General features: G+C 47.1%; 1 protein-coding gene across 1 annotated transcript in view; it reads right to left on the bottom strand.

Annotated features, from left to right (window-relative positions):
• The window catches only part of LOC148477248 (polycystin-1-like protein 3), an 86,851-nt gene that overhangs the window by 19,448 nt on the left and 49,841 nt on the right, over positions 1-17,562 (bottom strand). The window contains exons 15-22 of the mRNA XM_088457004.1: positions 15,539-15,685; positions 12,694-12,884; positions 7,560-7,762; positions 6,022-6,202; positions 5,549-5,741; positions 5,217-5,439; positions 3,429-3,528; positions 139-282 (exon numbers count right to left, since the gene is read on the bottom strand). Coding sequence (XP_088313130.1) covers positions 139-282; positions 3,429-3,528; positions 5,217-5,439; positions 5,549-5,741; positions 6,022-6,202; positions 7,560-7,762; positions 12,694-12,884; positions 15,539-15,685 — 1,382 coding nt within the window. The remainder of the gene's footprint in view (positions 1-138; positions 283-3,428; positions 3,529-5,216; positions 5,440-5,548; positions 5,742-6,021; positions 6,203-7,559; positions 7,763-12,693; positions 12,885-15,538; positions 15,686-17,562) is intronic.

Genomic DNA, 17,562 nt, shown 5'->3' with positions numbered 1-17,562 from the left:
CATACTACATGAGTAGATAATGGGTACAATTTAAGCAGATGAGGAATAGTTATTTAATTCAACTTTGTAGCGCAGCCCCCTGTAATAGCAGACTCTGTAATTTAAGAAAGCGTGAGGAAACGTCATGCATTCTGGTACCGAGAAACTGATGTAGTAACTTGTAAAGCTTCTGTTCCATCAACCTCTGTTTCTTCAGGCTGGTTGTGGGCTTGTTAGCAGGTGCCTGATACACCGGATTGCACGGGTCCCTGGAGCCTGAGAGCTCCCATTCCGCACGACTTGCTGTGAAGGTGAAGGGGAGGAAGTAGCGAGGGTTAGCGGAGGAGAATAAATTGATATTCCACGGGTATAGGTGCTAATATAAAAAGGATGAACAAGAGCTGGAAGAGATTTTAGAGATAACTGTAACATCTCATGGAATATTTTTGCATCAGACTGTAAGGTTGTATGAGCAGGGCCCTCCACCCTTTGCTGCATGATCTCTTTATTATTTATGTACATGAATTTATATAGTGTCTGTACTTATATTGGTTGTTGTCAGTTTTATCCCCCTGGTCTGCTCTGTGGACCCTTTGTGGCACCTTATAAATAGAAAATAATAATAATCACGCATAATTATTTTTGTATGTGTGGGCAGCTTTTTTTTGGGGGGGGGGGGGGAGGGGATGTACTAACCCTTGGAGAGAGATAAAGTGGATGGAGTTAAAGTACCAACCAATTACCTCCTTACTGCCACTTTACAGGCTGTGGTTGAAAAATGACAGTTAGGAGCTGATTGGTTGGTACTTTATATCTCTCCACTTTATCTCTCGCAAAGGCTTAGTACATCTACCCCTAATAGTGTGCTACTTTACAATCATTTAATTGCAGACGTATTTGAAGTAAAAATTCTGCAATTAATGGGTGGCTTACATGTGGACTTGTTCTGCAACTGTCGATAGAAATTGGGCTTGCCAGACCAATTATTGATGTAAAAGGACACTATGGGGAGATTCATCAAACCTTCTAAAGAGGAAAGTGTAGATGTTGCCCATAGCTACCCAACCAGCTACTAGCTTTTATTAAATGTCATAAATAAATTATAGCTGAAATCTGATTGGTTGCCATAGAGCAACAGTAACATAATATAACCATGATGATAATATAATACAACTGTACAATGATAATGGGGTAGGGTACGGGATGCTAGCGCTCAGAATCCTGACACCGGCATCCCTACAGGGATAGGATACCGACACCTATTGGTCGGTATTCTAAACCTCCCCCTCTCCCTATCCCTAACCCTCCCTACCCATGGCCTAAACCTGACCTACCCCTAGTGCCTAAACCTAATCCCCCCCACCCTAAATCTAACCCTTTCCCCTTATTGCCTAACCCCCCCTAGTGCCTAACCCTAACGCTAATCCTCCCACTAAGTCCGCTACTTAGCTTCGGGATTCTGACGCCAGCATTCTGAGCAGTATTATGACCGCATGCTGATAATAGCACCTTTCTAATATTTTCCCATAGATTCAATACATTATCCACCAGATCAGGTTAATTTTTATTTTAATTTTATTATTATTTTCTTTTTACTTATTTTTATATTTATCTTTTAATTTTATTTCATTTTTACAATCATTTTTGTTTTAGTTTATTTTACTATAACAACAAAAGATAACATGTGATTGGGTAATCTCCACCCCATTTCCCTTTATTCCCTGAGGAATGCCACATGGACGATATGCATTGGAAGAGAAACCCACACGGCCCGGCAGACATGAACTTTTAACAGAGGTTGGACAAGCTCCAGCTCAGGATTTTTCCTATTAATCAAGGGTGCTCTCTTCATTATACACCCAACAAATCAGACTACAGGTAAAGTGGGGTGTAGCTGTATCCTACTGCTATACTGCTTACTGGAGGAATACACCTGAAGAGCACTGTGGTAGATGAGACAAAGGCCCTCATTCAGAGCCGCTCGTTAGCGGCAGTACGCTCGTTCCGAGCGATGTTTGCACATCTGCGCATGCGTACGGTTTTTAGTACGCATGCGCGAACCAGTCAGTGCGGCCGAAAATCGTTGGTACGCAATATAGCGAGTGCCTGCTATTTTGAGTGACAGAATGAGGCGTATGTGGGTGGTAACAGGGGAAGGTGCTTGAAAATGGGGAGTGGAGATCCGAACGCAGGCGTGCTTAAAGGTCAAAACGGGCGTTTTATGGGTGTGCATATTTAAAACAGCAGCGTCAGTGACCACGTCACTGGGTTATTTTATAGCCAGAACTGCTCGCAAATTTGTGGTAGCAAACACCAACCACAAGAATAGCGAGCAGTTCATACGCTGGTCGATGTACTCGATTAATCTAATAAATAGCGGACATGACGTAGGATGCGAGCGGCCAGGGGGCGTTTTTAACAAATAAACGAGCGTATGTTTTGCTCGCTCGTTCAGACTTAGAGGTGTGAACAGACTGCAATGTGCGTACGGATCATTTGAATAGCCACCCCTTGTTTTTAAACGAGCGACCACAAATAGCGAACGGCTCTGAATGAGGGCCAAAGTCTTGGAGAGAGACAAAGTGGGCGGAGACAGCGTACCAACCAATCAGCTCGAAATTGTCATTTTTCAAACACAGCCTGTAAACTGACAGGTGCTGATTGGTTGGTATTTTGGCCGGGATGTACTAAAGGAAAAATGCGGTAAAAATCCCGTTTTCGGGGGTTTTACCGCATTTCCGTATGTACTAAGACTCGGTCGCACTTTTATCGGTGCAGAGGGTAACGCCAGAAAAACCTGGCGGTACCCTATAGAAACCTATGGGCTTCTTACCACACCCGGCTCCCGACGATTCGCCGCCGCCTCGCCACCCCACCGTCGCCCACCACTGGCTCCCACTCACCTGCTCTCCATGGTCGCCGTCCCACGCTCCTCCTGGGTCCTCTGCCTCCTCCTAATCTTCCGGGTGCAGGGAGGAGGAGGAGGAGCCCGAGGCTTCCTGCACAGGTGACCAGCAGAAAGCTCCCGGGGCTCGGAGGGGGCTGGGTCCCACAGAGACCCCGTCACCCGGCGTCGGCTGCTTCGCAAAGGGCAGCTCTTACCACAAGAGCTGTTCTTTGCGATACTAATCGCATAAGTTAGTACATATGCGATTAGTAAGGTTGCGGTGACTGGCGGAATGGTAACCACAACCTTAGTACATCCCGGCCTATATCTCTCTCCACATTATTTCTCTCCAAGGTTAGGACATTGACATGTCTCTTGCAACTAAAGAAACAGCTCCCACCATTTTCGCCTATATACTGTATGTATAATTCATTGAACACATCACACACATAACATACTACAGCTTAATGCTGCTAAGGGCTGTCAGGTAAACACCACCAATACCGACAAGCAGGTTGTACACTACTAGCCCGCGCATGGACAAACTCATCTTATTCATTACCCAGCAAGCCAAGAATCCCGTACAGTTGCTGTTCCTCTGCTGAATCTTCAATATTGCTTTTCTTCATCACACGCAACATGAAGATCGTTTGAGCAAAAACCTTGAAGACAAACAATGGGAGGGGAGAGTAATGGAGACAGAAGATAAGTATGACACAGTCACCGAGGTTACAGCTTGTGCAAAGCAATTCGGAGTTTGGCCCCCACAGCTAACGCCATATGAAGATGGCGTTAGCCACTGTAGCCCGCGCAGGAGTCCCGATAGAGAAGTAAAGAGACTGCTGATGCTTTCGGAGCCCCTGTCCCTGCATGAGAATATTAATACATTTGGGCCATATATCATTTCTTAATACCGCAAATAGGGGCAATAAGAAATGATCAATTATTGGGTTTCAGACCCGATCACTGTAAATATCCCCCTTATAGTGGTGAGGTTAGGGCTGGCGGTGGGTGAGGTTAATACTTGTAGTGGTGATACGAGCGTTTATAGCTGTTAAGTTAACAATTGCTGTAGTGCGATTCTGACTTTATGAGTGGACTGCTCCAGCGAGAGAGGGGGGCTCTCACGGACACTGCACACTGGTCTTCCCCTCTCTCACACTGGCGTAGTCGTCGAGTAGATTCTGGCACTGTGATTTCTCTATTGCACATGTACAGATCTCCGGGAAAGATACACCCATGGTGATTGCAGCTCTTACTGGTGGTGACGCTATCTGGTAATGTGTTGTTAGTTAATGCCTTGCTATAGTGGGTACATGTACTGGTGAGATTATCTCTTGTCATTAACCTACGCAGTAGTGATGATGTTAATAAAGGCGTGATTTTCATTTAGTGTTTGTGACTTGCAGTGGGAAACACATGTAACATGTAGTGTAAGTTTTTGTTATCAGTGCTTGTACATGTAGTGGGCTCAGCATATGTATGGCGCTGGATCAAAAAAACAGTCGATTTTCTTCTTGGTAAAGAATCCACTGGATCTCACCCTGACTGGAGAGGCGGTGGAATTGATATCGCTGTGGGCAGACAACATAAGTGTCCCGGCAATATAACATCAGGCTTAATATGCTCATCTCATTGTGAGCCACACAATCCGGTACGCTCACTTGCAAAGGGGATTTTTATTATTGGATTCTGGGCCTGATTCAGACCTGCTCGCGAGCGCTATGCGCTCGCAAGCGGGTCGAGGGTGGCCCAGTGCGCATGCGCACGACGGAGCCGACTCCGTCGTGCGCATGTGCGAGACCCGGATAGTGACAGCCAAGCAGTCGCTCCGGGTCTCGTACCAAAGGGGGCGTGCTGTCGATGTTGAGTGACAGCACGCCCCCTTTAGAGGGCGGGGCTGCCCAGACGGAGGCGTTCCCATGGGAACGCCTACCGTCTGGGGCCGGCCCCACTGACATCACAAGTGATGTCAGTGGGAGTGCTTTTGGCTCTGTTAGAGCCAAAAGCACTCTTGGGCTTGCGGCAACGAGACCCTACCGCAAAGGTCTCGTCGCAAGCCCGATGGTCGCGATGGTCTTGACCATCGCGACCATCATCATGGCCGCTCGCATAAGCTGTGGGTGGTAATCCAACTCCATACTACTTGTGTTACTTTTCTGATATATACTGTATTTTTTAGTAAGGTGAAACTAAACACCTGAGGTGGGCAGCGGTTGCAGATGCCACCTAGCGCTATTTGGATCTTTGTATCTATTTTATTTGGCTCAACATATGTGCCCATGGGTTCAGAAGCCATAGTGGCTCATGTAATGGCCAGAACTGGATCTGTAACTCTTGTATTTCGTACCTTAATAGGTGGTATCAGGATAATACTCTGGAAGAAGGAGAGAAGGATGGAAATGAGCCAGCTGGTGGCCTTGTCCTTTGTCATGGACAGGCTGACGAGCACCATGTAAAAGCCCGAAAAGGCACTGATAGCGAAGAGGAAAAACCAGCACAGGAAGGTGAAGCACCTGGGCATGCGGCAGCATCTTTTCTGAGTGGTAGAAACTGGAAAACTGGTGGTTAAACTGGGGACAGAGAGGTAAAGTCACTGAGGGAGAAATTCAGGTGAGAAGAAACAATGGCGCATTCTATTATTACTGACCACCGTTTGATTGATGGACACTGCAGAGATACCTGCTTGGCAGAGGGGCCCCGGAAATATTTAGACTTTGCAACTGTAGCTTCAGGTCATAGAGAATATTAGAGGCTTGTATGTAACTGATGGGCTTTGAAACATAGGTCAGATCCACGGAGGCAACTTGATGCTGCAGCTTTTGCAGGACTTTGTAAAGGTAATGTAAGAAGATGCACTCTTGTGCTTTGATCACTGCAATAAAAACATAAATTAATTAATAGCTGGGCATTTAGGGTGCAAGCTTTGTTTCAAGTGGGAAGTCAGAATAACACGAAGTATAGATACACTCCCATGTGATGGATCTCTTGCATTCATTTTACCACCCAGAAATGCCAATGACATGCAGAGGGGGAGATGTACTAAGCCGTGGAGAGAGATAAACTACCAACCAATCATCTCCTAACTGTCATATTTGTGGCTATCTAATGCTCTGCCTCGGACTTAGAACCAGGCCCATAGAGAAGGTACGTACCAGTCACACGTTTGTGGCCCTGGCTTTCTCCTTGCACACACATATAAGACTGTACCAGATGAGACAGCGTCTCTATGTGATCAAGGACTGAATCAGAAGCTGGGGATGGCAGGTCCTCTGCACTGTCTCCGAGAACCTGCACAATATACTTCTGCAGGAAGTCCACGATATCTTTCACATCCTGCAAAATAGAATAGAGCATCAAGGATATGTTCACTAGTAACTTAATTATGATATAGGATTAGTAGTGTGACTGCTGCCTAAACCTACGTGGCGACAATAGTAGTCAGTTAATACTTAGCGGGTAATTAAATTCTCAACCATGTACGGTTGCGATGGGCGGATACGTGCATCACTGAGAATGACCCTACCCCAACATTGCACATTTTCCTGTGCAAAGTACAGTAGCCGGGAGGTGCCTGTGGGATGGCCCACCACCCGACCATCATGACAGAAAATGTGCAATGTTAGTAGCCGCGAGGTGCCAGAGAAATGGTCGTAAGACTGTTCCTCGCCATAAATGTGAAAGAAAATGTGCTATATTGGTGGCTGTGAGATGCCAGAGCTACAGCAGTAACGCCATACCTGTCACATTGTCAAAGAAGATGTGCAATGTTGGTGGTCGCGAGGTGCCGGAGAAATGGCTGGAACACCGTCACCTTGCCTCCATTACCACTAATTGGATTGCCCCCTCAGGGCCTGATTCAGAACTGTACCCCTTTGTCTTTGGATGCAGCAGTGATGCTAAAATATTCTAATGCCGCAAGAGGCGTCTGAAGATAAAAACACCTTTTGGAGATGCAGCATTGCCGCGGTCATCGCTCATCAGTAAGTCTTACTCAGAATGGACGATGGAACGTATCTGCCGGGGCCAGGGAATCTGTGTCAGAAGACGTCCCTAGCCTCGGCACTCCCACAAAATGGAGGTGACACACGGGGCTGTAGAGAGTCGTTCCGGGCCCAGGGGAAGGGGGCACTATTAGCCCCTCAGCCCGGTGCAAAACAAATCCAGGGGGGGTGATCAGTATTATCGCTCCCCCCACAGGCAGAAGAGAATGCTGCTGCTAAGAAGCAGTGAGCAGTCTCCCACGACAGCCCAGCACACAGCAGCATGTGCTGGGCTGCTGACAGGAAGGAGAGTGGGGGAGCGGCGTCGGACCTGGGCCCCCGCCAGGCCCCTCCAGCAAGCCCGGGCATTTAACACCCGCTCCCCCCCCTCTCGGCGCCCCTGGAGACACACCATTTATTTTGGGGAACGGTCCCTATTGCCACCCATTCCCCACCCTCGAACAGCCGCTGCCTGTCAATCAGGCTGTGGCATCGAGGGCACAGTGGCATCACAGCATATGCATACTGCGGCCGGGGAATGCGTAGTCCACCCAGCTTTGGACTTGTACGCAAACCATCGGAGTCAGGCTCTTAGTTATTTACCTGGATATATTAATTCATGATGCTTGGATGGCTTATACTTGGCCAAGACTAACAGCACAGTTCTGAATAGATTTTAAGGACATGCCAATCATGTCCATTCCCCTTACCCTGAGCAGGTGCTGGGCCGCAACTTCCTTGGAGGGTGGCTTTGGAGCCAGAGCCACGCGCAGTTTGTTCAGAGTCGGGGTCACCTGATTCAGCTGTACTTGGATGAGCTGGAACATCTGCACGATTAGGAGATTCACCGGGATCAAAATCATAGAGGAATTGAAGCTGATCTTAATCTGAGTCCACGTTATGAGAAACTGCCCTATAAATCAAAGACATTAATAAGTTAGTGCCCCTCCCTCTTCTGAGAGGAAGCCTGTGGGCTCAATGGTGGATATTCTATAAAAGAGAACAAGGAGGAGGAATCTAAATTTTGTTTCTTAGAAACTATCCTTTGTTCTCTCTATGAGTTCTTTGCTTCCAGAGAGAATATGGAAAAGCCAGGGTTGTCTTAGCAGCAGTGTGGGCCCTGGGCAAAGCAATGCACTGGGGCCCCTACCCACCCATTCATGGGAAAAAAATTTAATGGTCAATAAAATTAAACCCTCCTGCATGCCCATCAGACCTCCCACACATGCAGAGAGGAGAGTACTCGCCACCAGGGGGTGGGGGAGGGGGGTGTCAAGTATTCTCCTCTCTGCATGTGTGGGGGGTCTGATGGGCATGCAGGAGGGAGGTTATACAGAATACAGTGCATCGGTGGACGACTTGTAAAAATATCACAAATTTTCCAACTGGCCGCGGCTGCAGGGGGGGGCAGGTTGCCGGCCCCTACAAGGTCAATGGAAGAAATGGCCCTGGGAAAAGCTATCAGACGTTTGCCTCAGTGCATCCATCCTTAGCCCTGTACAGTGCGATCTTATTCCATTGTCATCCCAGGCTTACATGATATATATAATTTGTACATACTCTGCTATTGCTAGTAGGTTTATTCATGTTCAGCCCCTGTATGTAATTGTCCTCACTACTGAGGATGCTTTGTAAATATATCTCTTGCATGAGGTCTGAGAGGTGTGCATGAGACAATAGTTGTTACTTGTGAGGCACTGAGACATGTTCTGTGCTGCATTAGTGCCCAGTTACAGTCCAGATATCTGCCTCATCTGTATAACATGTGCGACACCTCTTTAGGCTAAGCACTACATAGATGACTGGGCCTGCAGGTACTGTAAGAGGAATTGAAAGTAGCACATTTAGAGTGACGCCACGTTCCACAATGCATTCTGGCAGATCAGGGTTCACTAGATGTTCCACATCAGGCCTGCCCAACCTGTGGGCCTCCAGCTGTTATGAAACTACAAGTCCCAGAATTCTTTACCAGCTGATCAGTGGGGGGTTATGCTGGTACTTGTAGTTTCACAACAGCTGGATAACCACGGGTTGGCCAGGCTTGTTCTATCTGATTGTGGCATGTTTAGGCCTGAATCTGAGTTGGATGCAGCCTGGGCCAGAGCAGGGTTCTATAATGCCCTGTGCCGACCCTGCCCCCACACCCATGATATCACTCCTAGGGGGCGGGGCCACTGCCACTAGGAAGTAGAGCATTGGTTGGAGTGTCCTAAGGAAGCACTGGGTAGCTCTATGCACGGCCGTAACTACGGTGGTGCCACCTGTGCTATGGCAGGGGGCACTGTACGGGCCTGTCAATTTTTCCGTTTATTATGATTCTCACTTGTATCTTCCTCTTCTTTTATTCTCAGCATCTCCTGGCCTCCCCTATCTCTTCCCTGGAATTTCCCCATGAGGCCATGGCCCCTTTTCGGGTGCACTATCTTATGCACCTATTTGCAAAATGGAGGGACGCCAATACTCTTTCTGGCACAGAGCACCAAAAGGTCTAGTTACGGCTCTGGCTCTACGGTCTGCAGGCTCCATGCCGAGCATCCTTTTGGTGCTTCAGACGGCTCAGCAGTAGCACTATTGGTTGCAGGGTGCTGTTCCAAGCACCCTGAAAGCCACATGGAGGTGCCGTGGGGCAGCAACGGTGCCGCCCCCAGGGCACCACTTACACACCTCTAGTTACAGCCCTGGATGCAGCTGCAGTCACCATCCCATTTGGCCGCAGCAGCCTGCCTACTATGCTATGTTAATGCGAAGATCTGCCCATCCATGCCAATTATTCATCTGTCTTCATGCAGAAGGCTCTGCCGCCCACTATTTTTACAGCTGCAGCTGTCACCATTGGTGTCGGTACTTACACCTAGCCAATGCTGGGTGAAAAGTAGGCACACCTCAAACTAGCATGGAAGTCCGCCTACATGCCCATCACACTTCCACGAGACATTGGAGCTCTGTGCATGGTCGCCCAGAGAAACACCCATTTCACGTATAGGGGGGGTCCGTCAACAGACGGATCAATCTGTCCGCTCTTTCAATCTCTGTCCGTGTGCGAATGTATGCCACGGAGAACGGGCATTAGGCGATTGCTTTCTACAGTGCATGCGCGGCTCCATTTGCAGATATGTCCGCGGTGATACATCCGCATTTGGACTTGCTTTCAACTCAGACTCAGGACCTCTGCGTGCTGTGTATTAGTCAGGAAGTCCAGAGCTATTTCACACACCCTACAGGGTGTCAGACATGGGCAGACATGACATAGAGCTTCCTACACATTGATCCACTGGTGTTTGTTCAGGACATTGCTATAAACTGGCTCAAATAAAAAACAAAACAAATAAAGAACAGTGGACAGTGGAGTCTCTATTACATTGCCTGACAATCATAGAAGTCAATAAAGGTTCAGGCCTACACCATGCTTTACCCAGCTCCTGCAAAGGGGCACAAACATCTGACATGTTTGTTTTTGAGGAGGGGGCAGATAGAGAAGACTAGGGAAATATGTAAAAATATATCTTCCTGTAATTATGCAACAACAGACTGCAGGGACAAATTGGGGTATTAACCCTTTTGTACGTGCACTGTAGACACTTGCGCATGGGAAAAAGGCGTGCCCACACCTCACTGGGTGTGGCCATGCATTTCAGGGAGAGGGGGGGTCGTGAGTCACACGGGCATGGCCTAATGGTACACACACACACTCACCCCGTCTAAGCATGCCGGCTGAGCAGAGCTCCAGGAGGTGAAATGCTCAACAGGCATTCACACGGCCAAACCAGGTCATCTCGCATTTGCCAATATTGCCAGATGGCCAGTCCGGTCGTTATAGACAGAAATGTCTTTAATAAAACAAATAAAAAATGTGAAAAAACTCCAGTCTTCAGTGTTCACTCCAAAAACACTGGCAATGTAATGTGATTTTGGTGCCAATACCATTAGAGACAAGATTGTATGTGGCATTGACAATGACAGTAAAGTAATGTGATTATGTGTAGGCACTCTGTGGTACTGGCATTAGAGACCAAATGTTCCTATCCATTAAAATGTGTGGATACGTTCCTTTTAATGTTTAGAAGCCCCAGGGGTGGCTGGCCCCAGTGCAGTATTAATCATTAGCTGTGAGTAAGGTAGTCTTGTGCAATAGGTCCAGAATAAAGAAAGTTCTGTGGGCAATAACTTGGGGCTAGGTGTTCTTATGTTTAGCGGTGCTCCTTCTGTAAAGTCCCCAAAAAAGTCACTTGTCAGCACAGAAGGTTATGGTGCTCCTTATATTATGTCCCAATAAAAGTCACTTATCCACATGTAAATATGTCCTCTCCAAAATCCATCAGAACTGTTGTACTTGTACATGTGTGAACCTCCATGCCACCTCAAATGAAAAGTAAGATTGCGCAGTATCAGGAACTTATGGGTTGGGTACGGGATTCCGGCGGTCAGTATACCAACGCCGGCATCCCGACCAGGTTAGAATGCCAACTCCCCCAGGTAATTAAGCCTAACCGAACCCCTACCCTACACCTCCCACCCCAAAGTGCCTAAACCTAACCCTCACTCCCCGCAGTCTATACCTAGCCCCCCCCCCCACACACACCCTAACCCTAACCTTCCCTCTAGTGCCTAATCCTAACCCCTTACCCTAACCCCAGCACTTACCTTCAGGATTCTGGCGTTCTAAATCCCGGCGCCGGTATTCTGAAAAGTGTCAGGATTCCGGTGTTGGCATTCTGACCGGTGGAATCCCAGCAGTCGGCATTCTGACTGCATCCCCATCTGTCTACATAACGATTCCCAGTACTCATTCTCTGGTGATACTTAGTGGTCTCTGTACTGGCACCATTTTTTTCTTTTTCCATTTTTTTTTTTTGGGGGGGGGGGGGTCATTTTTCATTCTTATGATTAGTTCCAGAAAACAGGAATTAATCAGATAAATAATCTGAACAGTTATCCATAGCATGGGAGCTAGCATATGTCTTGTGCCCACCTGCATCTTTCGGGGGCTTACAAGTGACTTTTTTATTTCTGAGTACCTGCACTTTCCTTCACAGAAAAAAAAAGCACAGACAATTAACCTGCTTCCAAATGGCCCGTATTCCTTTTCATCCTGTAGCTAGGTCTAGGAGAAAGACAGAGCTAGTGTGAGCGAGCCCTAAGTGGGAGGTAGGTGCAAGTCAGGAGACCTCTGTACATATCTCACACACCAGTGAAAAGTACCCACAAATTCTACAAGAATTCAGTGGCATATCTATAATGGGTGCAGGGTACACAAAGGCCCCTGGTTCCAGGGGGTCTACATTGCATGCCCTGCACCCATTTAGTATACTTACTTACCTCTCTGGAGTTTGGCGCCGGAGCTGCAGTAATCACCTGTAAACTGGCGTGGGCTCCATTTTTCCAGAGACCCGCACAGTCTATTCATATCTGTGGTACTAATATACCCCTGCAAGGAATTAAAGATTATCATGGATGTTTTATGTTGATGGGCATGGGTATTCCAACACACCTCGTTTCTACTTCAGCAGAAGTATAGATACATATAAAGTCAGTATGAAAGTGTAAGGCACCCTGGCCTATGAGACTGTGTAACGGTTCATTGGGTTTTCTTGGCCACACCTCCCAACATTTGTGCATGCCAAATCAAGACAACTTAAGCACTGCCCCCGATTAGCCTAAACCACCCTGATCTGCCCACTTCTGCACAAAGCTCCGCCCATTTCCTCATAACCCTCACCTCTTCTAAGGTCCAAAGCCATTACAGTTGAGAGGTATGTTCTTGGCCCATACCAACAATCAGAAGACGAACTAGTTACATTCATGGGTGCTGACTCCTCATGGTTCTGTAGACCTATAGCTCCGTACCTGTCTTTGACTCTTCATCTGTATGCTCATCCCAGAACATGATGTTAATGACCAGGTTGCAGAAAAGGAGAGACAATGAGCAACAGATCCGCTGCACTCGGGTGAATGGGCTCCAGGGGCAGCGAGTCCACACAGAAAACCACAGATGGTCTTTGAGAAACCTCTCTACTGTGCCGGAGAATAGCAGGTACCTGGAAACAGTACAGACTGAAGATCATCTCTGATGAAAGCACACAGCAAGCAGTGTGAGGCGGATCAGACCATGGGCAGATATGCTTTATCTATTTAAAAGCTTTGAAATAAGATATATTTTCAAGGTTGCACTGGCCCATAGGGGTACAGGGGAAATCCCCCGTGGGCCCCACTGCTTGAGGGCCCAACCCCTCCTCTATGGGTCAGGTTTCAGACTGTGCACTGACATTAAGCATTATTACTATAGTGGCAGTTACCTGATAAACATGGGTGCTTGGTTCACTTCTATAGAAACTACACCAAGATTCGTCTTATGGTTACCATGCATCTGTGGTAGCTGGCCACCCCACCTCTGTTGGCTGGCCACACCCTGTAAGCATGGGTCTCTACCACTGCATTCTCCAGGTGGGCTCTTCATGCCCCTGTTTCAATTGTATAGTTTTGATATAGATTATATATATATGCACAACAGGAGAGTTAGGGTTACCTCTCCCCTTTTGGGATTCTCAGCATCGGTCTTTTGACTGCAGGCATCCCGAGTGCCGGAATTTCATACCCAACCCGATTTAAACATTGGTAACATTCTTATGCTATATATCTGCCTACCTTTCCTCACTTGTGCCTGTGAATTCAATGGAACTAAATACTTTCTTATTTAAAAGATAATTTGCGTGTCTTTATTTATTTTGAGTAAAGAGGAAACCCAGGAACCTACAGTTACATTAGGATAAAAAATCATTATTGTAATAATAATAATAATAAATAATTTATTCCTTTACTTTTCCCTGCTACCCTCAGACAGCATGGAGAGGCTGTCGATGCAAACCCCCCAGGGATGGCTACCGTCGCAGATACTTGGCAAAAGACACATCGGTAGGCTTTGACAAATAGTATTTTGTTCTATGAGCCCCATTTATCAAGGATCACTTTTGCAATGCAATCAGGGCATGCCAGTAACGCCCCTGATCGCATTGCAAAATGCGATCCTATCGGCTGGATGTATTATCCGGGACATGCAGGGAGACCATCCCTGCGATGTCTTCGGAGGGGAGTCGGGGCTGCTGCACATATGCAGTCCCGTGGACTGCACATGAGCGGCTCTCGTTGCCGGCGGAGGGTTCCTATGGGGGAGGCGACTGCCAGCGGCAATGGAGGGATCCCTGCTGCGGTCCCTCCTTCATACATTGGGGGATACTTAGTATTTGAGGTAAACCCCAGAAAACAGGTGTTTTCGGGGAATTTACCTCAAATTCACTTTGATAAATGGGCCCCCATATCTGACTAAAACAGCCATTTTCACTGTAGATAAGGCTACTTAGGAACTTTAGTGGTATTTAAAATAAAAATGCTCATTCATGAGATTTAAAAAAAAAAAAAAAGGAAAACCTGTCTACGTGTGAAAAATGAGGTCTGCATCTAATTTAGTTGTTCTATGATTGATATGTCAAAGAGCTGATTCTTACAACGGTCTTTTAAACTTGTACCCACAGCAGAGAGCACAGCAGGCCTGTAACATGTTCCAGGGATAGGAAAATACCTCTTCCTGATGATATAAATACTTGGCTTCTGAACTCATACAATTTTAGATCTATGCCCACTACTGAACTCATGAAGTGCGTATAAGCTGCCGAAAGCTGCATTCATTTGTAGCAGTAGCAGTGGAAAGTCAGGCTGAGAAGGAACCGTGCTTTTACCTTGATTCTTTATCAATAAACAATTTAGAATCTAAGGGCCTCATTCAGAGGCAGTCGTAGGATGCAAGCGGTCGTTCTGAAACAGGGTGGCCGCTTGCATCCTGAACGGCCGCCTCCATGACGGTCGTTAGGCTGTGGGTTAACACCCACAGCTCTAACGACCTACAAGGGTGATGGTCGCGATGGTCAAGACCATCGCGACCATCGGGGCTTACGACGAGACCCTAAGGTAGGGTCTCGTCAACCTTAAGCCCCAGGGAGCTTCCTGCTCTGATCGAGCAGGAAGCTCCCCACTGACATCACTGATGATGTCAGTGGGGCCTCCCCCAAACGGCAAGCGTTCCTACTGGAACGCCTCCGTTTGGCCAGGCACGCCCCCGGCCCGCCCAGCAACCGGGGCGAGCTATCACTCAACATCGACAGCTGGCCCCGTCTGCGACGAGACCCCTAACAACGGATCACCCGTCATTAGCCGGGTCTCGCGCATGCGCTGTGGGGCAACATCAGCGCTCACGACCGACTCTGAATGAGCTCCTAAAGGCCTCCATTCTCGAAGCAATATATCGGCCGAACCGATGGATTGGAATGATATCGCAGCTATATCGTTCCGTGTGTGTGCATGATATCGTCCGCTGCGTGCTCCCGTGAGGTCATCCGTCGCTTCTCCAGATCTTTCTGCATGCACAAGACATCTGGAGAACAGGGCTCCTTTATAAAGGAGGAGACAGGGGTGTCAGGACCACCCACTTTCATTGCAGGAGGGCTAATCTTGGTGAAGTTTCCATAGAAACAAACCCAGCACCCAAGTTCATCCATGATCCTGCTCCACCAATTACTGACCCCTACAGGAGGGGGGTGGGACACTCAGGCAGTGGGGCTCACTGGGGATTTCCCCTGTACATCTGCTGGCCAGTCTGACCCCAAATATCACCTCTTCCCTCCACTACCTCCCTCCGTACCTCAGAGACATTAAGTTGGCTTTAGAGGCAGAAGGGAAGATCCGGTCCAGCTGGCAATCAGCAAAGTCATCCGCCAGCCAGGAGTCACACAGGAAGTACCATGTCTTCTGAGCGCTCAGGTCCGTCACAGTGACACGGTGCACATACCTATAAGAAAAGAGCCGCACAGGTCAGATGCCATTTATAAGGCACAAGGTGCAAGTCTGGAATTCCACTGGGGCCCATGGGTTACGGAGCAAGGTGGATGCTGTTGTGGAGGAGCTGCAGATTGCACAGGCCGAGGATCGGGTGGGTTGAAGGCGTTCCCTATCTCAGTAAAGTGTATAATACGTATATCGTTGCGTCTCTGATAACTGAGCAGTGCAAAAACAAGATTTTCATTTGAGGAGGAAGATTATCAAAATCAGAAGCAGGAGTGGAGATGGTGCATTATCTAGGGGCACTCCTCGCCCTATGGACCATCACACAGTCATTTACACTCCACAAAACATCTTGAAACTTGCACCAGCTTAGAGTTCAGAGATCATTTTATTAATGCGACCCTTTAGGTGCCTCCATGTTACACATTGGTGGAGGAGCATACTGTACTTCTAGGTGCACTCCAACTTGCCTATACTAAAGGGGTAAAACTAATAACTAAAAGCTGTTTTTTTAAATATCTTTAATTATATAAACATGTCAATATAAACAAGTACATGTACAGTAATGACACTAAGTTATATTATGAGTGTCAAAGTACGATAAAAGAAAAAAGCATAATCTGACTGAGCTGGTTGCAAAACACAAAAATAAAGCATTAAAGTTCCGAATTGATCTGTTCTGTTTGTGATGGACAGGGATAAAATACACCATTATACTTAACTTATTATAACTACAGTGGAGATTAATGCTAAAAACTTGACAATAACTGCTCACGGTTAATGGATGGGAGCCGGAGTGCATGGGCGGGCAGCGGGGGGAGGGGCAGCAGAACTCTGTACATTAGTTATTTCAAGTGCATTATTTATGCTCCCCCGTAATATACTGTACAGGATTTGTTGTTTGGTATAGTATATTAAGTGGTATTACTAGCAGTTTACAATATAATACAACAAAGAAAAAAAGCTTAGGGGCAGATTTATCAGAGGTCAAAAAAGCCCTATTGCTGGCGAAAACAGTAAATGCTGACATTAGGGATTTTGTTTTTATTTCACATTATACTTTAAAGAGTTACCATCAATAATCCTGCCAGTTGCAGAAGGGTATCTACCCTACACCAAGGTCTGACCAATTCGCCACTGTGGCTGCCTGTGCATTTTTGCCTATTTTTATATACTATTTACTAATTGTAACCTTTTATTTCAGGACTATAACTGAAGTATAGTCCTGGGGATCTGGGCTTCCTGCTCTACTGCGTACCCTTGTTCTCATCAGGACTGGTGCAGCGAGTCAGTATATTACCTGTTACAACTCCAGAACAGTTCAACTAGAGGAGCTGTCGCTCAGGTGCCTAAACTATATAATTTTGTTACATTGCAACGAAACGCGTAAGAAAGAAAACTAGACTGAGTGCAGCTAAAGCTGGGTACACACCTGCCCGCTGACCTATCCAATGATTGGTACATGCATACACACTTACCAATCATTCGACTGATGTGTGTGGCCAGCAGAGTCGTTAGAATATGCCCGGCCATTTGTGATGTCATATTCAATTACTTCTATGGGCGACATATTGGACGGTCGGCCATACAGACAGCCAGATGAAGCAATATATCTACTAGATATATTGTTTTCGGTTGTGCTGCAGGACCGATCAGATATGTTTGTGAACGACGTCGATCACAGACATATTGGGTGTACATACCCGTCGATAGTAGAATGTTATATCGGTCGTCACTAGAGCGAACATCATAAGTGTGTACCAACAATTAACATGGTTTTTTACGCAGCCCAGGCCCATTGTTTCCTCTGTGTGTGTTTAAGGTACATTTGAAAGTGAGTCCCCTTCTCTTGGGCTAGCACCCCTCGTACCTGCCCCTGCTGAT

This window comes from Taudactylus pleione, unplaced genomic scaffold (assembly GCF_031769625.1).
Source record: "Taudactylus pleione unplaced genomic scaffold, aTauple2 ptg000731l, whole genome shotgun sequence".
Taxonomy (NCBI): Eukaryota; Metazoa; Chordata; class Amphibia; order Anura; family Myobatrachidae; genus Taudactylus; species Taudactylus pleione.
The sequence above is the reverse complement of the archived record's forward strand: the minus strand, read 5'-3'. Positions and strand labels throughout refer to the sequence as shown.